Raw genomic sequence first — 23,617 nt, 5'->3', positions numbered from 1 at the left:
AGAAAACCTGATGAATTTTTATTTTTCCATATTTTAAAACAATTTTATACTGCTTTCAAAAAATAAAAGCAGCAAATGTATATTGTCAGCATTGCAAGCTTACTTGATGTTGTTGTGGTAGTAGTAGTAGAAGTAGTAGTTGAGAGAGTTGTTGTAGGAGGAGCTGTTGTTGAACCACAAAACCACGCTTCAAAATGCATGCTGCCATTTGACAAGCATGTCCAATTGAAGCAGGTTGATCCATTTTTCTCGAAAACACTTTCTCCCTCGTGGTACTCTTTTCCATCAAAAATACAGCAGCCTGTATAAAAAGAAGGGAAAAAACAGTGGGTTAAATGCTTCTATTCAAAATATAGTCAAAAACATGGCATCAAAACACAACAATCCAGAATGCAAATGTGGACCTTGTTTCCAAAAAGTACCAAATCCATTTGAATCAAAAATGTGCTGATGATATGCACTCTTTTTCTATAAAATGCAATTTTCTAATTCCTGTACTGAAATGTTTTGATACTTTTTGATAGTTTTGATCTGTACATGGTCTACTCCTAGCCAACAATATTCTGCTTCCTACAAGTCATCTTCTTCTTGTTTAAGGGGTGGAGGGAGGGGAGTGGTACCTTTTGGAAACAAATTCTACAAATAGTGTCTTCTCCTTCTCCTTCCAGTATAATGTAAATATGATTGAACACTTTTTATTTAACCTGCTGATGTTTAGAATATTACTATTATTTTTGACTGTGAACACATTGCTTGCAGGTAGGCTCCATAGAAATATATGTGACTTACTTCCTAGTAAGTATGTTGTAATATCTAAACAGTGTATAAAGTGAATGAATCCCAAGCCCTATACACCCTTAGAGTAAGAAGCAGTAGAGTCTCCATTATAAGACCATCTCTGTGGAAAATCTCTGTACACAGGAATTACAATGGCTATATCTCAAAATTTCCCTCACAGTCACTCCCATTCCCAGGCAGACAGAATTTATATAAATGCCCCCCCCCCCCATGTAAGTTCTATATATCAGCTTTGTTTCAATGGTAGGCCAGTGATGGACAAAAGGTACTTAAAACAAATTAACCTTTTTAATAAGTGTTTTAAGGTTTGATATGATTTTAATTATTGTTTTAATATATATGTTTATTTTATTGTGTATATATGTTTACATGGCATTGAATCGTTGTCTATATATGTAAGCCGCCTTAAGTCCCCTGCGAGGTTGAGAAAGGTGGGGAATAAATAAGGTAAATAAATAAATGAATGACATTAACTTTCCTAATTGGTGAATAAACCTGTATCCCAACTCCCTTCCAATTAAGTCAAGGAATCACACATCTCTCCTCCTTTGCACTTTATGTCTGTGTGCTCAAGTTATTCCTGACTTATGGCAAAACTATCATAGGGTTTTCTTGGCAAGATTAGTTCTGCCAGATGTTCTCCATCCCCCCTCCATCTTGTAGTCTTTTAAAATTGCTTCAAAGAAAGGTGTGAGGATTGTGTAGGAGCATTTTCCTGGACTGACAGGTCTGTGTGTGAACTTGTTATCAGGTCCTGGGTTTTTTGCCTCACTTTTAAAACCTGCAATTCGATGCTGTCTGGAAGACTCCATAGTCCTATGTTCAAATCACTACTTCCCAATAACATTTGAAGGTACATTAGAGTGACAGGGAGTCACTAAAATATTTCAGTGACTGTTATGCCTTAGTCAGGACTGAAGTATATATAAGCCAATGCTCTTACTAATCACAAATATTATAACTGGTGTTAAATATAATATTTTGTTGATACAATATGCTCTAGAATTCTGAACATTGTTGGAGTCATAAATAATAAGCTCCACTATGGAAACCATTTCCGAATAAAATTATTGGGTTTGTACTTTGAAAAAAGAATTTGAAAAATAATAATATTTAATAAAAACAATGTGGGAAGCATGTTGACAAAGGTTTTCATGGACAAAATCACTAGGTTGCTGTGAATTTTTTGGGCTGCATGGCCATGTTCCAACATAATTCTTTTCTAACATTTCACCTGCATCTGTGGCTGGAGCCACAAATGCAGGTGAAATATCTGGAGAGAATGCTGCTGAAACATGGCCATACAGCCCCAAAAAATTCACAGAAACCCAATGTGAGAAATGTTAAAAAGTCTGATTGTTAACAGAACCAATTCTTTTTCAATGAAATCCTTTATTAGGGAATGACACAAAAATTGAGAAAGGCTATGCAAAGAGAAACAATTGGCGTCGGGGGGGGGGGGGGGTGTCATTTAAATCAATCTTCACCTGCTTGATAAAGGTATGTGAAAGTATATGGTATCCATCCCTTTTGTTTCATATTATAAAAAAGAGCAAAGTGAAACATACCATGTCTTGCCTTGCATTGCACATTGGATCCTGTGATGCAAAAACTGAAATATGAAAAAGATTATTTTTTTAAATAAAATATTTAAGGTCTTAATTTCTATTCTCATCCCAATTATTCCTACAGTGACTGACAAACCTGAAAACCATGCAATGAGTTAAAAGAGTTAAAAGCAAAGAGCAGGCAACGTAGCCTAACAAAGGATAAAGGTAAGCCTCTAATTCTCATTTTGCTAGCTTCTGGAGGCTTATACATGGCTTATGAATCGGGCCTATTTGCCTGGGAAGGCAATTCCAAGACAGGGTATATATTCCAGATACGTGAGAGCTCTAAGCTCCCCACATTCACACAATTGTTAAACATGGCCTATTCTGCCAATCTGAAGGCACAAAAAGATATATATATATATATATATATATATATATATATATATATATATATATCTTTAAATACCTCAAATGGACAGGCCATTTGAGCCTCTGCATAACATAACCAATACCTTACTGAAATGAGGCCCCAACAACACGGGTTTTAACCTTGAGTGACAGGGAGTAACTAAAAGGTTTAGGTTAACCTTTTAACCCAAAATATGCTCACCTTGCAATTGAAACCACTGGTTTAGGAAGTTACAATTGGTAAATAGGTTTAGCTTACTATTAAGTCACACAGGCTTCGAAAATAAGCAAAGATGACAACAACAAAGCCTCACTTCTGTAAACATCTAAACGTCGGCCCCATTTCCATGATGACTATGACCATGATAAAGAAGGAAAATGCCAAATTCCTATGGTAAGGAAATCAATCACAAATTGTGTTAAGGGATTACTTCACTGGCAATTGTCTGGGAAATGCCAGATGGATACATCTCCTGCTTAAAGGAGAGCTCTATAACATCCAGCATGCAACATGTTCAAGTAAATGTGTGGCAATGACCCTACAAATATTTTCCACTTCAGAAGAGGAAGTGTCTTCATAAAAATGAATAGTGTCAGGCCCAAAAGTCAGCAATGTAAATAGCCTTGTCTGTACAAATGCTTTCCTGCCACTTTAGAATCCATCCTCTCAGTATCCTCAACCTACCAATCTTGACACAGGTCTTTGGGTTGGTAGTTGGGTATAAGTTGGCCACTTGGATAGTACACGCCATCATAGTAGCAAGAACACTCATCTTCCGCAACACATGTGTTGGTCCCTGTGTCATAGAAAGGCGTCTCTGGAGGACATCGTGGGTAGCAACCTATTGCCCAGAAAGATGAGTTTTATTAAATAACAAAATAACATATTATCAATACAGTATACAACAAGAAAAAAAATCAAAAATTAAAGCAAGTATTAAAGCAGAACTAAAAAAAAACAAAACAATAACACTAGCCAAGACACATTTTGGTGCCCCAAATGTATCTGGGTGTATTTGACCTGCTGATTCCGAAAATGGCACCAGGTTTCTCCTGTAAGCTCTAATTTTGAGATATAGAACATTTGCCATATACCAGTCATCTGCACATTCAGAGAAAATTATGATAGAACCAATGTGATTTAGCTAATGCAATTTTCTGAATCAGCACCCCAAATAACCTCAGAGGCAGGTCTCAAAAGCAAGGCACCATACTTTTCCTAACAATAGTACAACCTACTGAATTGGGTAATGACAGTGGAATCAGAACTGGGAAACAAGGTAAGGACAGTGGAATCAGAACTAGGAAACAACAGTAATATTAGGAAAGAAGCAATCCTCCACTAATTTCCTACTATGGTAATAAATATATGTTTTATGCTTTACCTATGTTAATCACTTCTGATTTGAAAAGGGAATAAAGAAGAGGGAGAAGTTGGTCAAGTGCACTCTGGATTGCTGTTTCAAAGCAGCTTTAAGCACATACAGTCAGCCCTCCACATTCACTGGAATCAGGGGTACAGATCCCTTGGAAGAGTATAAAGGGAAAAGAGAAAACCTCCCCAGGAATTTTGATGTCTTCCAGCATGACTGGAGTGGAAGATGAACTTAAAATCCAGTGGAAGATGAACTTAAAATCGCATGGAAGGACCTAGAGGAAGTTGGTCATAGAGTCACACTAGATAATTTTGAGATTTGTAGAGAGAACATTTTAAATTAAATCCATGAATAATCAAATCAAAAGAACAAATGTTGAAGGACAACCACAGTTTAAAAAACAATTCTTTTCTTTTGAGGTCAGAATTCCTCCCTGAGATTCTTCACCTAATTCTGAAGTGGGACTAATCCCTGAAGCCTGGAAGCCCCAATAGTCCTGTTTTTTCAATGGACATCACAAGAAGACCAAGCTTTCCACACAAAAAAGAAAATTGATAGGAAGGGAACTCTTTCAGCTCAGACACATTTAGGCCTATGAGTCCCAGCCTCAACAGCTAAAACAGGGTAGATAATTTTTGAGAATCAAGGAGGTCTTAGTCAAAGTCCCTGGACATCAATAGCACTGAAGCCTTTTCACTGAAAACAATATTAAATAATGGCCTCAGTACTTGACTATTCTATTGCACATACAAAGTAGATGCCCTGAAATAGGTTTTTTTCTGAATGTTTTTAATTTTTTACATTTACATATTAACTTGGGGACCTTGTGGCTTGGTAACATTTATGGCCAGAGAACATACTTTACCCACTAGTGTTTCCTGTTTATCTATACATTATTAAGTTTGCTGGGTAATATATTTTGCAGAGCTAATATGTCTGAGAGAGAGCACCAAAAAGGCAATAAATAAAAAAGAGAGATCTTGTGAATAAGAATTCAGCAGCTGCTCTCTAGTTTGGGGGAAAACAAAGACTTATTATCCAAGAACTAACATCTATACATAAGTCAAAGTATGTCTGTCTGTCCGTACCAAAAAGGCTATTGCTAGGTTAAGTTGTCCTCTGTGATGTCACTGGCTTGGCTGTTTCTAGGTGAAGGATTGACTATTGCTAGGCCCTTTGAGAAAGAAAGATGACATGAGGGGAAGGGAAGAAGGAAGAAAAGTGTCTTTTTTAAGACAAGTCATTTTGTCCTTCCTAGAACAAATAGCCAGTGTCAGTGAGCAAGATTACCACTAAATGGCAATTTCTTACCTTCCAGTCGTGGCACTGTGATGTTACCAATATTATCAGGAATAACACAGACTAGAAGGTCTCGTCCACAAGGTTCATAGTGCCATTCACATATTTCCGGAGAAGGATTGTAGAAGTCACAATAGATAGCTAGTAAAAAAACAAACAAAAGATACTCATCAGAAATCAAGGAGCAGAAAATTCTCTTTGTTCTACTCTGCCATGGAACACATTCTGATCTGAACCACAAAGTTTTAGGGTTGTCCAGCTCCTCCATATGATTATAAGCAATCCCATGATGGAGCTGGACAAATTCACTCTCCCCACTCATAATGTCTTGTCCTGTGATGATCCCAAAACCTTGCTCTTAATGCATTTGAAGAATCATCTGTAAAGAACTTCTTGGCAGGGGAACCGCAACTCTATGATTCTATAACATCCTGATTTATAGTCACAGTGTGAGCTCTTTCCATGGGAATACATTGTATAGGATTGCAGCCTAAATAAAACCAACTTGTGTTGAAGAAACAACTGTCTAACATATGGCAACCTCAAGGCAAACTTATCATGGAATATTGGCCAAAAAAAAATCACAAGGAGGTTGCCACTGCCTTCCTCCAGAGTGTTAGTTGTCTAAGCCTCCAAAAGAGCAAAAACACATTTTAAAACATGCTGAGGCAGGTAGTTCAGAAACTTCACATTTGATTTTGGGGAACTATATGAAGTCTGCAGCCATTCTGTGTCTACCATGGTTTAGGGTGATTAAAAATAATGTGTCCAGTACTCCAGTCATAGCAAATTGTTTAAGCCAGCGTGTTACTGAATCATCTTACTCATAGGTATTTTATGCATGTGTATATTGCCAAAAACCTGCAATACTCACGGCATATTTCAGGAGTTCTCCAATCAACACAGGCATCAGCTTTAGTGCATTCTTGAGCATAGGCAGCAACTGCAGTACAGAAGCATTCACAATCCCCTCCAGTGTCACAGGCACATGCATCATGTACACAAGCTTCATAGTATGGTTCTGGGTCCACCTATGAGAAAATTACAGCATTACAGAGCTAAGAAATTTCTTTGGATTACTTATTCCCATACCCCTGCTCTAAGACAGTATTCTTAATCAACCATTACTTTTACACAGAATTATTAATCATTCTTAGCACACATGGATATGGATTTTAATTTTCAAAGTATATTTATAATCCAGTTGCCTTCTCAGTCTCATGATGGATTATCTCATAAAGAACATTGGGAAACTTGCATTTGAAGTTAGAAACCATCCTTGTGATTTTAAGCTAGTAATGTTCTGATTCCTGTCTATAACAGCTTAAATTCTGTTGTTAGTCTCAACCAAAATTGATGCACTGAAACAATAGAACTTCAGTAAGTTTTGATTTACCAAATATCAATTAGTTCAGTGTTTCTACTCAACTTGAAATGAATTTAGGTAAATAAATCCTATTTCAGAAAGCATTTCCCAAAACATAGCAGCCACAGAGAATTGAATTCTGAAGAGGGTATAGAAGGATAAATGGAAGTCCATCACCTAGCTCAGCTCTGGGAACACCAAAGATTGTTTGCTATAACATCTCCCTCTGTTCTTCTTAGTTCCTACACACCCATTTTTATGATAGGGATGTAAATCTTCCTTTGCTTTGTCATTTCAAAGAGTTTCATAATTGAGTGGGAGAATGAGGAGTCTAATTTTTTCAATGATTTTTTAAATCATTTCAGAAAACAATATAAAATGTGTGTGTGTGTATTATTTATATCCTCTAAACTTTGTGCTGTTAACTTGGTTTTGTGCTAAATAAAATCTGATTTGTGCAAAAGCCAACAAATACATCTTTTGTGAAATGTCTTTTAATGCTAGGGTTAGAAGACATTGCTTTCCAACAAACCAATAGTACCAACCTTGCTGTGACATGATACAAAAACAGAACTTTTGATGAGACTGCACTCCTTCTCTGCCCAAGCTTTACGGTGCGGTTTCTTCTCACAGGGCTGAATGACAGTGTCCACATCAGGGCACAGACTGTCCTTTTTCCATGAATTTCCAAATGTCAGTGGATTCTCTTCTTGAACCATACTCCTTGTTGTAAAGTCATTGCTGGCCTTGTCGTCAAAATTACCACATAAGCCACAGACGTTTCCCTGAAGAGAGGAAAATGCAAGACATTAGATGAACCACCTCTGATACAGGCAGCAAGTGAAGTCATCTTACACCTATGAGAAATTGTTTAAAAGGTTTACTATTTTAATTTGAAATTGTTTCAAGAGACATTAAACCCTTGAATTGTCTTTTCTGGACCTCCACAAGTCCCTTCTTTTGGAGAACTAGAATATTACTTTTTTCACTTTCCTTTTTCCTTAGGCGATCCCTCGTTGGACAAGTAAGATGGTCTTCCATTATGGATTTCCTTGTGGGTCCGTATGTGGCTGTGGAGCCCTATTCTTGCTCTGCATCTTCTTCCGCAGTGGGGGCATTGGTTTCCAGGTGGAAGGCGGTCCTGGTCGGGGTTGGCTTGACGCGCCTTCCTCCTGGCACGTTTCTCTCTTTCACCCTCCACTCGTGCCTCCTCGAATTCTGCAGCACTGCTGGTCACAGCTGACCTCCAGCTGGAGCGCTCAAGGGCCAGGGCTTCCCAGTTCTCAGTGTCTATGCCAGAGTTTTTAAGGTTGGCTTTGAGCCCATCTTTAAATCTCTTTTCCTGTCCACCAATGTTCCGTTTTCCATTCTTAAGTTCGGAGTAGAGCAACTGCTTTGGGAGACGGTGGTCAGGCATCCGGACAACGTGGCCGGCCCAGCGGAGTTGATGTTGGAGGACCATTGCTTCAATGCTGGTGGTCTTTGCTTCTTCCAGCACACTGACGTTTGTCCGCTTGTCTTCCCAGGAGATTTGCAGGATTTTCCGGAGGCAGCGCTGATGGAAACGTTCCAGGAGCTGCATGTGACGTCTGTAGACAGTCCACGTCTCACAGGCATATAGCAGGGTTGGGAGGACAATAGCTTTATAAACAAGCACCTTGGTATCCCTACGGATGTCCCGGTCCTCAAACACTCTCTGCTTCATTCTGGAAAATGCTGCACTTGCAGAGCTGAGGCGGTGTTGTATTTCGGCGTCGATGTTGACTTTGGTGGAGAGGTGGCTGCCAAGGTAGCGGAAATGGTCCACATTTTCTAATGTGACACCATTAAGCTGTATTACTGGCATTGGAGAGGGATTGGCTGGCGACTGCTGGAACAGCACCTTGGTTTTCTCAATGTTCAGTGACAGGCCGAGCTTCTCATATGCTTCTGCAGTGCAAAAGCTGAGGTCCAAAGAAGGACAAGAGAACTCAAGAACATCTGGTGGACAAAGAAGGCTGAAGAAATCCAACACCTGGCAGATACCCATGATGCTCAGGGATTCTTCAAAGCCACAAAGGTCATCTATGGACCAAGAAACCATGGGATACAACCTCTACGCTCATCAGATGGAACCAAACTCCTGAAGGACCAAAACTCAATTGCACTACGTTGGAAAGAACACTACCAAAGCCTCCTGAACCACAGCTCCAATGTGGCCGAAGAGGTCCTCTCACAAATCCCGCAACTTTTTTCACTACAACACCCAGAATCCCCCAGCCAATATTCTCCACGACCACATTTGCTCAGGCCATTTGGAGGACTATAGTTTTAAAAAAAGGAGTAGCTTTTCATTGCTGTATGGAGGAAAGATCTATCTGTGCAACACAGTCTGTCTTTACTTCTAAAATGGTTTTGGTAGCTTCTCAGCTATGGCGAAAAATGAATTAAGTAAGTTCTTGTATCCTTCACTCCAACAGTAAAATGTTTCGGCACAAGTTAGTGTATCTTGTGGACTCCATTCCCATTGGTAGAAAAAAGGCTGACAAGTGGTACTCAAAGTGAGAAGTGGGGAAGAACTGTGTGATGACTTAATTGCAAATAAGGCATACTCAGTTTAGCCTGCGATTATCTTTCCATTCAGTAAGAAGCTTGGAACAATCAATCTTGGATTAATTGCAAGCAGTAATCATTAAAAGAGTAACAGTAGATATACCAAGTCAAATGAATGACTAAATAGGGGCTAATATTGATCCCAATTTTAATAGTTTATTTTCAAAAAGGGTTCTTTTGGTGGAGAACATCTCACCCACATCCCACCCTGCATCTGCTCAGCTCATAAGAAAGATGATAGTACAGGTTGAGCATCCATTATCCAAAATTCCAAAGTCTAAAATTCTGTATCCCAAAATCCAAAACAGTCCAAATTGTTCTGATGGTTCAGTGTATACAAACTTTGTCTCATGCACAAAATGATTAAAATATTCTGTATAAAATTACCTTCATTCTATGTGTATAAGGCTTTGTATAAGCATAAATGCATTTCATGTTTACACTAGTATCCCATCCAAGGTATCCCCTTATGTATGTGCAAGTATTCCAAAATCCAGGGGGGAAATGCAAAAGATGAATACTTTTGGTCCCAAGCATTTCAGACAGGAGATATTCAATGACTCAGTGTGTACCACAATAGAGTGGAATATATCATTCTCTTAGTTTTATTGGACCACAAATCCCATAAGATAATACTTAATTCACTGCACAATAGCAAACGTTACATAACATTATAGAATACAGCTCCAAGTCACTCACTTTATAATGTGGTGCCAGCTTGATGAAAATGGTAGTTTTCTGGTCCCAGACAAGCATAATACCATTGCCGATCTCAATTACGATGTACAGGCCAACTCTCTGATAAGACCAAGGAGTTATGTTGCCACTTGCATTCAGTTTAATGTTGGCTATTTCTTTTTCTTCCAGCTTTAGCTCAGTGTTCTAAAAAGAAATGTAACAAAGGCTTTGTAATTCAAACATATTTTGGCATCTTTATTGGAAACTCCTTTTCAACTCACATAAATACCCAGTTTTAAACCAAATGGCATTATATACATTCTCAAAAGTAAAGCATACTTCCTTTTGAGAATTTCCCTCAATTTGCCAAAGCTCTATGCAAGTCATTTTAATCTTCCACACATACAGATTAATCCCTTCACAGGCCAGTTCCCTTCTAAGCCAATGTACCCACAAAAGTAGAAAAAAAGTGAATTAATCAATATTTGTATTGTATTCATTTCTCCAAACTATGTCCTGTATATATCTTGACTTTTCCTGTTGAAGAGAAAAAAAACTGTGAACATCCAGTTCTAGGTATTTGTTATATATTTTGGTTCTTCATAAATACTCAAAAGGAAAAATACACATAAGTTTAAATGCACACATACTCTCTTTACTCAATGTAAGAAATGCATTTTTCCATCCGTATCAGTATAATGTGATATCTGTATCGGTGGGACCAGTATCTGTGATTTCATTTATCAACATTGACAAAATATGTTCTCCCTAGGTATTCTCTTGGTTCTCTAGCACAATAGCATGGTATTATTGGGCCAGAAATTCATTTCAATAGGGTTCATTATAATCCATAATTTCACATATCTATTCAAAGTCTGAGAATATATCTCCTGCAGATATGGGAGTCATACTGCACAGTACATTTCTAAAATACTGTACATGCACATTCCCCTGCAGGATGCCCAAAAAGTGGCTTGCGTCTTGATATGGATATTGGACTAGATGAGAATAAAGATGAGATTCTAAGAAATTCCACAATAATGAAACTGACCGATTTTCACATCCCTGTTCATACATACCCCTAAAAACAACTTAATGGCCTTGGAGCAAGTCACTCCTGTAGTTCCACATGGGACATTCTCTGTGATGACACTAAATGTTCCCTCTGAATGTTTGTTGCCACAATAATCCTAGATAAATGAAAAAGATATTGAATAAATCAAAATTATTCTAATTTTCTATTGTAATTTAAGGGGGGAAACAATTAAAACTATATTGAATCTTTGTATTTACCTGTCTAATGGATATTGGTTATTCTGAGAATATTCAGTCTCAAAGCATTTATGAAACAGAAAACTGAATGGACTGTTTTAATAAAGCATAATAAATAAAAAAATCAAATGCTGTTTAGGTGGTTTTATGATATTGTCATCCAATCTTATATCCCAGTTCACTGTGTAATAACTAAAGCTGACAGAGACTCACTTCCTATATGCAGAAATAACACATGGATACCCTGTACTGAACAATACAATTATATGCTGAGATACTGCATATACTTCTAATTTAAATGTTACCAGTATAAAACAAACAAAAGGACCCCCATCTTTCCCACATATTGGAAAGTCCCTGATCACTCAGAAGGAACCATTTTATCCTAACCTCTCCATGTGCAAGGAGTTTTTTTAAGCTATCACATTACATTACACTACATCCCATTAGTATACACCCAGTAGCGCAATAGAACTTTGTTCCTTGCTCCTCCTTCTACATCCCATTGCACAAGCCAAAACTGGGATTCCTCATCCTCCTGGGGATGTGTGAGAGGCTGTGGGATAAAAGGGATATTACCCCCCTCCCACTGGTGAAAGCCATTCCCTCAGCAGTACATCACCAAATTATGGTTTCTAGCTGAACATTACCTGTGCAGCCACATATTCACAGTTGCCATCAAAGTCATAGTTTCTTCCATCAAAGGTAATGTAATGGCCACTTCCATAAATGATGCATGTGCCATAACATACATTGGTGGTACATCTCCAGCTTCCTTTTTGGCAAGTACTAGAAATTGTGAAAAAGAAAATAATAATAATGACTGATCTCCTCCTCTATACAATAGTTCTTTTTTTAAAAAAAAAGTGTCAGAAGTGACTTGATAACATACTTCAAGTCGTTTCTGATATGAGAGAATTGGCCATCTACAGAGGCATTGCTCAGAGAATGCCCAGATGTGTCATCATCCTGCTGAGGGGTTTCTCTCATGCCCCTGCAAGCTAGAGCTGACAGACTGGAGCTCACCCCATCTCACAGATTCAAGCCAGCAACCTTCAGGTCAGCAACCCAACCATCAGGTCAGCATCCAGCACAAGGGTTTAACAATAGTTCTGAAACACAGGTTCTGAAACTCTTAGTGTTGTCTATATTAGCTATTTAGGGAATTCACTCTGGATTCTATTCCATATTTTAAAGGGAGTATTCAAGGCATTATGCCTATATGGGCATAAGATTCAGCACTTTGGATAACTTTGTTAAAATCTGTAGGAAAATAACAGAGGAAATCCATTGCACCCTGAAATGGAAGCCACCAGCCACCATTACAAACATATAGCCCAACACTTTGTATTATTATTATTATTATTATTATTATTATTATTATTATTAGTGTAATTAATAGAAAAAGGAGGTCTTACCATGTGTTACAATCAACTCTTATTTTATCTCCAGTGGAATAAAAATCCTTGTTATGAATGCATGGGCAGTTCTCTTCTTCAACACATAGGCCTTTGCCATCATCAAGCAAACCCTCAGGGCAGATACATCCTGGGATACATTCTGTCTGGAACTATATAAGAAGCAAGAATAAAATATCACATCCCTGTTTCGTAAGCAGATCCATCAGAATCCACTTGTTTCACATCTGGTTATGCAGACAGCTAAATCAGATTTCCTTTCAACATTCAAAGCTCATTGTTAATTGTCACTACTATTGGCTAAGGGAAGAAAGAGGTGTAACTTGTTTATAAGCAAAATATATGTGGCAGGTAGTGGTTTTCTTTTGAAAATATGAAGTGGCCAAATTTTTCTTTCTGTCTTTTAGCAAGAGATGAAGGAAGAAGGGACTTCAACTTCCAACATTCATTGAATACCTTTAGTAAAGGCACTATGGCAAAAAAAAAAATCCTACATTCGGCAAGGGAGTCATGTCATGCTCTGTCCATGCATTTCCATGTGTTCCCTGTGCCCTGCATAACTGGCAAGGCCTGGGAAGATTGTCTGCTGGTGTTTGCTAAAAGAGAGAAAAGGGAAGTTTTCAAAATCATTTTCAACCCATGACTTCAAATCGTGGGTCATCATAGCAAGAGTATTTAGAATCATAAAGTTGTATGGAGTCTCATGGATCATAGAGTCCAACTTTCTACTCAATGCAGCATCCCCATTCACTGACCCAATTCTATTTTCCACTACTTCATTGTGCCTGATTATTTTCTTTAAAGGAAAAAATCTAAATTTAAAGTTATGGAAATGTTAAGGAATCTCTATAAGTGGAAAAAGGAGTGTTATTGTTAGTCAGCAATAAAAGGAGGAAATATTTTAACTTAATGGTCAAATGAAAGGAAGACAGACTTACATGATCAGTGCCCAGCGTTTGGCAGGTAGCCTGCAGTGATGGTTTGGATGACCCAGAGCTGCAGTTTAAATATATCTTATTGTTTGGGCAATCTGTAGAAACAAACAAACAAATAAATAAAGTGTTCTGGTCCATCTTTATAATCTATAGAGAAATGAAAACACCGGAGTAAGAAAACTGGTGATTAAGATAATAGAACAACTGGCATTTACAAAACTTTGCAACATTCACTGTACAAATGTTAACCCTTTTACATATGTATGCCATTGACAAAGAATAGACCCCTAAAAAGAGAATTGTATACTGTACTGTCCTGAAAGGTCATTAACACCAAATGCAGGCTGACCTGCTACATGTGGAGAATTCTTCTCTTCAGACAGAGAAACTTGGCCACCCATAGACAAGATTCTAAGCAGTGGATGCATTTCTTTAAATAGTAGGATATAATAGGGCTTAATTCTAATATGCAAGTATAGGACTGCCCTAGTGCATGAGAAACATTTTGCTCAGAAAGATCATTGCACAAGATTCAACGTTCCCCAAAAGTAGAGCTAACTGAAGGTTGGGGACGTAATATAGTTTTAGAAGTGTTCAACCTAATCAGCTTGGAAAGGAAATTCAGTTCCACTGTGCCCACTTATCAAAGACAATCAAAGGCAAGATTAGACAAGTGGCAAAATAGAAACTTCTCACTTACCATGTTCTCCTGTTCCCACTGATACACAGTTAAACTTTCCATTTTTGCAAACACTAGATAAAAATACACAATAAAAAATAAAGCAAAAATTAGAGGCTGGATTTTGCATATATAATTAAACATACATTACTGAAGTCTAAAAAAGCAAGACTGTCATCTCTATTCAGCAATAATTTAATATACACGTTGGATATTATACTCCTGATGTAAATGCTACAAGCAATTTTGAAAATTGCACAAAACACAGTACAAAATCAGGACTGCTAATAAGATGTTGTGACTGCTGCTGTTGCTTCCTCTCAAACTGGGACTTGGGGTAGAAAACTGAATCACTTACTACCCAATATTTTTCTAGAAAGACTCCAAAATTGGGAGTTAAAGTAACTCACAAATTACAATATAGTATAGTTAAACATAGAACCCACATAGTTTAGTTGTTTGAGTGCAGAACCATGACTCTGGAGTCCAGGGTTTCAATTCCCTACTCAGCCATGGAAACACACTGAGTGACCTTGGGCAAGTCACTGTCTGTCACCCTCAGAGGAAGGCAAAGGCGTTGAACAAATATTGTGATAGGTTTTCCTTACAGTTGCATAAGGTGGAAATGACTTGAATGGGGAAAATTGATTTTAACAAGAGTTAAAATTATATAAAGCACATTTTCAGGAACTTTCCAATTACCCATTACACATACAAAGTAGGTAACAGAGGACCAGGGGCGGCTCAACCCATTACGCAAAGTAAGCATTTGCAGTATAGTTGATTTTGCCCAGGGGCACTCTTGAGGCACTCATGGGGGAAAATAGACCTTGACATATGCGAGTTGTAGTTACTGGGATGTATAGTTCACCTACAATCAAAGAGCATTCTGGACTCCACTAATGATGGAATTGAACCAAATATGACACACACAACTCCCACGACGAACAGAAAATATATATCAATGATTGGTTGGTGGAGGGGGGCGCGCCAAAATACTGTTTGCTTACAGTTGAAAATTACCTAGGGCCGCCTCTGCAGAGGACCATGTTAAGCTAATGATGATGTTCCTCAAGAAATCACACAGATGCATATATGTTCCTTCTCCAACTTTCCCAGCAGAATTACTATAATTTTCTTCCTTTTAAAACTGCAAATTGTGTAGTACAGGGGTGAGGGCATGTTAGCCACATGCCATGTGGTGCACCCACAGCAGTTTTTAAGGTACCTGGCATCCCAGTCCCCTCCCAACACTTTCCAAAAATTGGCCAAAAATACCTCCATGTTTGTTATATTGTTCACCCCTCTTTACTTCCAGCATTTGAGCCCTTAAAAAACAGGATAAAATAGCACAGTGACCCAGAAATATGATAAAATTGTTCCCAATGGGAGCACTGGGGACAAGAACATCAAAAAGGTTTCAGACTGTGTGTGATGTGGCATAGAATGGGGGATATAGCAATAGAATCCCCCCCCCCAAGCTTCAGAAATTATCCGTTTGTGGTGTAGACAAACACTAAAAAGCAATTTTTTACCATATAATATCCATATCTTCATATTATCAAAAAGGTAACATATCATGACTTCAACATACCAGCGTGCATCCTGTTTCATGACAATATCACCAGCCTGCACATATGAGCCTTTGTAATAGCAGGAGCACTTGGATATTGGCACACAAATGTCTTTCTCATTCAGGTAAGTGTCATCAGGGCAACCACAGCCATCTACTGGAGTGAAACCTTCCAGACACTGCTTATCACCCTCTGAGATTGAGCGGCAGGTTCGCTGGCATGTGTTCATATTGTAATGGAAAACCTGAGTGGCCGGGCAGGAGGATACTTCATTGTCTGAAGGAAGAGAAGATGATAATACATTTAAAAAAAGAGCAAAAAGGAGAGAAGCTCTACTATATTTAAAGATAAATTAGTACATGCCATCAAATGTTTTTCTTATTTTTTTCTATGAAAAAGCATGAACATGTTTGGGAGGATGTTGCATGGAACAACCATTAAACACTGGAAAGGGAATACATATCATTGACCAAATTACACAATAGATACATTAAAATATGGGGACAAGAAGGAATAAATTATTTTCAGATTTTAACATTCCTTAGCATTTTCCCCTTAGACTATAAAGGTTGAGTGCACCTTATACAAAATTTTAAAATCTGAAATATTCCAAAATTGTCCACACGAGTTGCTAAAAGAGTGATAACTTTGCTTTCTAATGGTTTAGTGTAGAGAACCTACAGCATGTCCCATACTCTTTTTTTAAAAAAAATACAGTGTTTAAAACTATATTCAGACCATATGTATAAAGTGTGTATGAAACATAAATGATTTTTTTGTTTAGTTTTAGGTCTCATCTCTAAGATATTTAATTATGCATGTGCATGCAAATAGAGATATTCAAATATTCAAAAAGATCCAAGATCCAAAACACTTCTGGTCTCAACCATTTCAGGTAAGATATACTTAAGGTATATTGTGGAAACCCAGTCCTTCCAAACTTCACTATCTAGTTTTGCTGAATCCATGGTGCCTGTCTCCACCTCATCTCGGGCCAAATCAAACATGCACTGCTCTACATGTCCCAAAGGGCATATGGGTAAATAAAGATACCACTGTGATTGTTAAAGTCACAAACACTTCAAGATAACACACTGTTATGCAAAAGATGTCCCTTTCATTCAAGGTAGGAATGGAAATGTAGACACTTACTGCAAATACCATCTCTCCAACCCAACAACATGACTCCTTTGGCAGCACAAGCTCTTGCATAAGATGATAGCACAGCACACAAACATTCTTCCTGGGAGTTACAGTTGCACGTATCATACTTGCAGCGCTGAAATATAAATAATCAGGGAATTGTCATTTATACTTGGATGATGAACTGGCAGCCAAGATGACAACATTGACACACTCAGTGCTTTGTTCCCCAATTGTGATGAAGGATGAGTCCCAGAAAATGGGCTTAGCTGGCAGCTAAGCCTCCCTTCTGAAATGATCTGTAAATATTAAATGATGCTTCTAGAAAGTTCAACCTATTCAGAAATTGTTGCTATTGTATACCTTCAAGTCATTTCTGACTTATGACAACCCTAGGATGAACTAATCACAGGATTTTCTGGGGCTGAGAATGTGTAGCTTACCAAAGGTCATCCAGTAGGTTTCCATGGCCAAGTATGGAATCAAATCCAGGTATATAGAGTTCAGTACTTATCACTACACAATACTTCAGGAATTACCAACCAGAAATGTGCTAAATCAATCATTGTGAAATATCAGCATAGCTAATATTGCTGAGCCCTTCCAGGAATAACAAAAGCCACCTGCCTTCATTGTTATTCACACTTATTTGGGAGTCACATGGAGGGTATTTTAAGTACACATTGTGCTGGTAAGAATATTCACATTTAAAGACGTTTTAGTGATGGGAAAAGTAATATACCCTCTCTGTGTATGTACCTCCAAGTAGGCAACATTAACAACAACCTGCTGTTCAATGTTGTTAAATCCCACCAACACCTTAAAAACAATTGTTGGATCCTTGGAGGAAAGTTTTTATTTATATTCTGCCTTTCTCCACAAATTAGAGCTGTATATATACCACTAGCTGTGCCCTGCCACGCGTTGCTGTGGCCTATAGTAAAACTTATCAAAGTTGAGGTAGATATCTGGACTATTATGAAAGAGAGGTCCCTACCTATTCCTTCCCCCTTTTCCTCCCCCTTTCTCTCCTTTCTTCCTTCTCTACCTCTTTCTTTCTTTCACTACTTGGTTTCATCCTTCTCTCTTTCCTTCATTCCCTCCCCCTTTCTTCCTTTGCCTTTCTTCCCTCCCTGTTTGCTTCCTTCTTTCACTTTTTATTTCCTTTTATTTTACCACCATCATAACAATAACAATAATGCAATACATTGCCTCTGGGACCTGACACCTCTCCCATTCCCCCAGGGTCTCATAGGAACAATAGCATAATAATAATAATAATAGAAATAACAACCTTTACCCGCCACGTGTTGAGGCCAATCTTCCCTCTTTCTCTCCTTCTTTCCCTCCTTCCTTCCTTCCTTCCCTCCCATCTTTCCTTCTCCTCTTCTTTCTCTATCTCTTTCCTTCCTTCCCCCTTTTTCTTTCTTTTCTGCTGTCTCTCTTTTCTTTCCTTCCATCTTTCCTTTTCTTTCCTTTTCTTCTTCCTTCTTTCTCTAACTTCCCTTCCTTCCCCCTTTTTCTTTACCTCCCTTTCTCTTTCTTCCTTCTTCCTGTCTTTCCTAGATTTTGACAGGGCGGGAAGGGGCGGGGTGGGGTTTGGAGGTGGCGTGAAGTAAAAGGAGGTAAGATTGGGGTGGGGGAGTGATGGAGCGTGGGGTTGCGTGTGTGTGTGTGCAGCGGCGGGGGGAGTGATGGAGCGTGGGGTTGCATGTGTGTGTGCGGCGGCGGGGGGAGTGATGGAGCGTGGGGTTGCATGTGTGTGTGCGGCGGCGGGGGGAGTGGGGTTGCGTGTGTGCGTGCGGCGGCGGGGGGAGTGATGGAGCGTGGGGTTGCGTGTGTGCGTGCGGCGGCGGGGGGAGTGATGGAGTGTGGGGTTGTGTGTGTGTGTGCGGCAGGGTGTGTGTGTGTGCGGGAAGCGGCGCGACGGGGCTTGGAGTGAGTTGTTTTTCATTTTGAGTAGATATGTTTGTACCTTGTGGGTTGTGTTATGGGCATGGGAATTTTGGTTAAGTTTCGTTGGGGGATTTTTGAGTTTTGTTGTTTTGCCGTTTTGTGAGTGTGTTGTTGTGTTGTTTTTCATTTTGAGTAGATATGTTTGTACCTTGTGGGTTGTGTTATGGGCATGGGAATTTTGGTTAAGTTTCGTTGGGGGATTTTTGAGTTTTGTTGTTTTGCCGTTTTGTGAGTGTGTTGTTGTGTTGTTTTTCATTTTGAGTAGATATGTTTGTACCTTGTGGGTTGTGTTATGCGCATGAGAAGTTTGGTTAAGTTTCGTTGGGGGATTTTTGAGTTTTGTTGTTTTGCCGTTTTGTGAGTGTGTTGTTGTGTTGTTTTTCATTTTGAGTAGATATGTTTGTACCTTGTGGGTTGTGTTATGGGCATGGCAATTTTGGTTAAGTTTCGTTGGGGGGTTTTTGAGTTTTGTTTCCTCGTTGGATGCCCCTAACAAATTTATATATATAGATTAGGAATATTACCACCTATAGCAGTGGTTCTCAACCTGTGGGCTCCCAGGTGTTTTGCCCTACAGCTCCCAGAAATCCCAGCCAGTTTACCAGCTGTTAGGATTTCTGGGAGTTGAAGGCCAAAACATCTGAGGACCCACAGGTTGAGAACCACTGCACAGGTCATCTTGTTAATGATTTCATTTATGATTTGAATAAAATAAAGTTTGACTATTAGCACGTATAGTTCTTGCCATTTGTTTCACAACAAATCCCATGTAACATGGACCAAATATGATGATGATGATGATGATGATGATGATGATGATAGCAGGTTATGTTTCATGGTTTGTATTAAACTTACATAAAAGCTTTTCAAAGCTAGGCTAGGTGTAAATTTTAAATATTTGTTGGGGAGGTACATTAAATATTTTGACTATAAAAGTTTATCTGATGTAGTGGGAAAATAATTCCAGGAGGAAGATGTTTGGGGATATGTTGAACCATTAAAAATGCTCCTTCTGAGTCTATTGGTGACCAAGAAGGAGCATAAGCAGAACATGAACATGGGAGGAACAATATACATCTTATGCTCTATACAATTTGGAGAATCTACAGAACATCTTTGGCCATCATTGCTTTCCATTTCCTGCAACAAATCCATGCAACAACATACCTTGTAATAATCTGCTGGATCAATGACTGAGTGACATCTGGCAAAAGCAGATTCTGTACTTTTCAGTAAAGAGCACCAGTGTTCAGCATAATTTTCTGTAACAATTGAGAGAAATAAATGTTACTAACTGTAACTACTACATTATGTGATGACCATTTCTAAATGCTCAGCAATAGAGATGAGGATTGGAGCGTGACTGTATACATTCTTACAATTTACGTATTGATTTAAACAAAACTGATTACTCTTGTGATCATTATCTTGGGGTTTGAATACAAAATACCAGTTGGGACTTAACTGTATGTTTTTTAAAAAATCAAAAGCCACCAAGGCTCACCATTTTCAACACTAAGAGTGCAAGGGTGTTCCCAGGATTCCACTTTGTCGGCACAGCTGGCCTGAGCTTTCCAGGTATTAGCAAAAGATGTCCCTGTCGCTTCAACCAATCCACCGGATGTTTTGAAGTCATCACTTTCTATCCCATTGAAATTTCCACAAAGACCTGTTGATTTAAAAAATAAGGTTGGTTTTCTCTGTGTGTTTTAAGATAGTACTTCATTGATTGGAAAAATGGCAAGAGTTAGCAATGAACAGTGCAGCACTCTGAGATTTTCTAGCTGTAAGTATTCTTCAAACCAAACAGTGCCTCCTGACCATGGGTAAGTAACAGTGCAATTCTATAGTGTTCCCCCTGTTGTGATCTGGTCATTGACCATAATAAAGTTTACTTACATACTTACTATAGTGCTTTAGAGATGCACTGCTTGAGGGGGAGTGGTTAGGATTAGGCAGAACTCTCTTTTGCTTTGTTAAGATTTGCCAACTGAACAGTCAAAATGAGAAGGGATGGGACAAAGGAGAAGCAGAGTTATGTTGCAATAACATAAAAAAAACTAAGCAAGAAGAAAGTAGTCCTAAATAATATCACAAACCTATAAGTTAAGAAGGTTTTAGATTTAGCACAGCTTTCACTGGCTTAGTATGGCATAACATGGTTGCTTGGCAAACCTTGCATGTTAGGATTCTATTATAACGTGTGTATAAGTTTAAATAATGCAATATGAGGGCATCAATGATCATTCATGTCACACTAAAGCATCATAGGGTGACTTCCATTTAATTTTCTTTTTTGTTGATGTTGCGGTCCAAATATGCAGAACCAATAATGTCGGGATCATCATAACCTAGCAAACAATTGAAAAATACCTACAGAAATGAAGATTTGCCAAATGCCTAAATTTGAAAATAGGATGAACACACCTATTTAGAATCCCAAGAGAATAAGAGCTCTATTATAAGGTAATGGAATTTCCTTCATCCCAGGAATGCCAGAATGGCCCCCTCGCCGCTGTCCTTCCAGCCGCAGACTAAAACCTTTGTATTCAGACAGGCTTTTAAAGAGGAAGATTTTAAGATCAAGACAGGGAGTGCTATGGTTTTAGCTTTGAATATGTTTTAATCTGGTTTTTGTGGATTTTTAAATGTAATTTTTATGTTACTGATATTTAATACTATTTTAAGTTTTGTAGATTTGTAGATTTCAAATTGTATTTTTTATTGTGTCAGAAGCAACTTGTGAAACTACAAGTTGCTTCTGGTGTGAGAGAATTGTTCGTCTGCAGATACATTGCACAGGGGACACCTGTGGGAGGCTTCTCTCATGTCCCCACATGGAAAGCTAGAGCTGAGAGATGGGAGCTCATCCCTTCTTGTGGATTTGAACCGCCAACCTTCTGGACAGCAGTTCAGCCAGCACAAGAATTTAACTCATTGCACCACCGCGGCTCCAAATTGTATTCAAATGGTGTTAATGTAAGATTCTTAGAGCCTCCTTTATGGAGAGAAAAAGTGGGATGTAAATAAACGTAACAACAACAACAACAAGTTCCTCAAGATCTTAACATTTATGAAATAGCTAATTATCTGCCTTTTAATTTTGTAGGCATAGATATGCCAGTGCATTTTTCTTTTAAAAATTCACCCCTTTTCTAATGTGGGTATAATATCTTTTCTGCTGGGATGGAGGACAGTTCATACTTGCCTTGAAGTATTCCCTTAGCAGATTGATCCACAACAGCAAACAACTGCATAACTGGAGCCAACTGGATCTGCAGCTTGAGGCCAAAATACGTGTGTACAATCATGAAATAGGAAGATGGTTGGAAAATTGAGAAGGTGGCTGGAAATAAAGGGAGGAAACAAAATCATTTTCTGTCATTAATTAACTGAAGAATTAAAATAATATCCTTCTTATCATCTCCTGGATTCTCATTTGAGATACTATTTGTTCTGCTGGAGAAGGCTAAAGCTTAGGTTGATAGCCCAGCTCTATCCCTCCTTGAGGAGGGGAGGAAGAACTGGAAAACAAAAAAGAATTGGGGAGTCACTAGGAAATGAGCAAAGTACTTTAAGTAACGTGTTAATTGGGAGAGTATAGTTTTTCATAATCTCCCTAGCATGCCATTGAATTTAATCTTAGCCCATATCTTAGGAATCTTTCTACCTTCCATATAATCAAAAGCTTAAAATTGAAGGTGCTCGTCTGAATGATTTGTGGAAACATCAGTTTAGGGATAGATGGGGATGCTGAGAGAGAATGGATTCCTTCCTCACCTGCTGCATGAGGCAAGTGAACTTCCATTTCATTCAGTAACACAGTGCCATCAGATTTGAACACTATAATCTGTGAAGAAAGTAAAGAAGTGTATTAGTGGCATCTCTGATAGGGGAAATGTCATGCTCAATGAACCATAACAATTGCTGTGTTAAAGATCCAACACTTTATCATGGAAATGTAAAACCTTGACAGCCTTCTCCCACTAATACTTGGAGAACAGGTTATGCAGCACCCCATGTACCTGAGCAAAGGGGAAAGGTGTCACAAACACACACACACACACACACACACAATATGGATTGTCAGACCTAATGATTTCTTTTAGAAATACAAGGTGGTTAATATCTATCTGAATCTCCGAGGAGGAAACTGGGAAAACATATGATAGCTTCCTTAATCAATTATATTTTGTGTGATTGATGTTGGATGCTGCTGCTTCTTAACCCATACACCTTAATATCATCCAAACACATTAGTTGGCCCCCTGTTCAATATTCAACTGTAGAAATCTACCACTTAAGCCAGGCAGTGCCTAAACTAAAAGTTGTTGAAGCACTGGGAAATAACATCTGTAATGCTGTCCCAGATATGAGGAATGTTGAGAGAAGCAATTGTGGCAGGACAACAAGTAGTCTCTCCAGCTGCCTCTCTCCATGCACCCGTGAGCAGAGAGAAGGCAGCCATCAAGGGGTGGGGTGCTACCTGCCTTAAAAGGTAGGGTTGGGGGGTAGGGGTCAGCAAAAATACCAATGCAAAATCTTGACAAAATAAAATATGTTCAGTTCA

At 38.6% G+C, this 23,617-nt stretch overlaps 1 protein-coding gene across 1 annotated transcript in view; it reads right to left on the bottom strand.

Moving 5' to 3' along the window:
* Positions 1 to 23,617, bottom strand: part of MUC2 (mucin 2, oligomeric mucus/gel-forming) — a 78,592-nt gene that overhangs the window by 41,099 nt on the left and 13,876 nt on the right. Inside the window, exons 11-26 of the mRNA XM_067466526.1 lie at positions 22,828 to 22,897; positions 22,256 to 22,393; positions 20,552 to 20,716; positions 20,215 to 20,309; positions 17,101 to 17,227; positions 15,969 to 16,224; positions 14,396 to 14,448; positions 13,699 to 13,790; positions 12,761 to 12,912; positions 11,993 to 12,131; positions 11,150 to 11,260; positions 10,092 to 10,274; positions 7,346 to 7,585; positions 6,309 to 6,465; positions 5,447 to 5,575; positions 3,455 to 3,601 (exon numbers count right to left, since the gene is read on the bottom strand). Coding sequence (XP_067322627.1) covers positions 3,455 to 3,601; positions 5,447 to 5,575; positions 6,309 to 6,465; positions 7,346 to 7,585; positions 10,092 to 10,274; positions 11,150 to 11,260; positions 11,993 to 12,131; positions 12,761 to 12,912; positions 13,699 to 13,790; positions 14,396 to 14,448; positions 15,969 to 16,224; positions 17,101 to 17,227; positions 20,215 to 20,309; positions 20,552 to 20,716; positions 22,256 to 22,393; positions 22,828 to 22,897 — 2,254 coding nt within the window. The remainder of the gene's footprint in view (positions 1 to 3,454; positions 3,602 to 5,446; positions 5,576 to 6,308; positions 6,466 to 7,345; positions 7,586 to 10,091; positions 10,275 to 11,149; positions 11,261 to 11,992; positions 12,132 to 12,760; positions 12,913 to 13,698; positions 13,791 to 14,395; positions 14,449 to 15,968; positions 16,225 to 17,100; positions 17,228 to 20,214; positions 20,310 to 20,551; positions 20,717 to 22,255; positions 22,394 to 22,827; positions 22,898 to 23,617) is intronic.

This window comes from Anolis sagrei, chromosome 1, assembly GCF_037176765.1.
Source record: "Anolis sagrei isolate rAnoSag1 chromosome 1, rAnoSag1.mat, whole genome shotgun sequence".
Taxonomy (NCBI): Eukaryota; Metazoa; Chordata; class Lepidosauria; order Squamata; family Dactyloidae; genus Anolis; species Anolis sagrei.
Note: the sequence above shows the minus strand (reverse complement) of the source record. Positions and strands in the feature narration are given on the sequence as shown.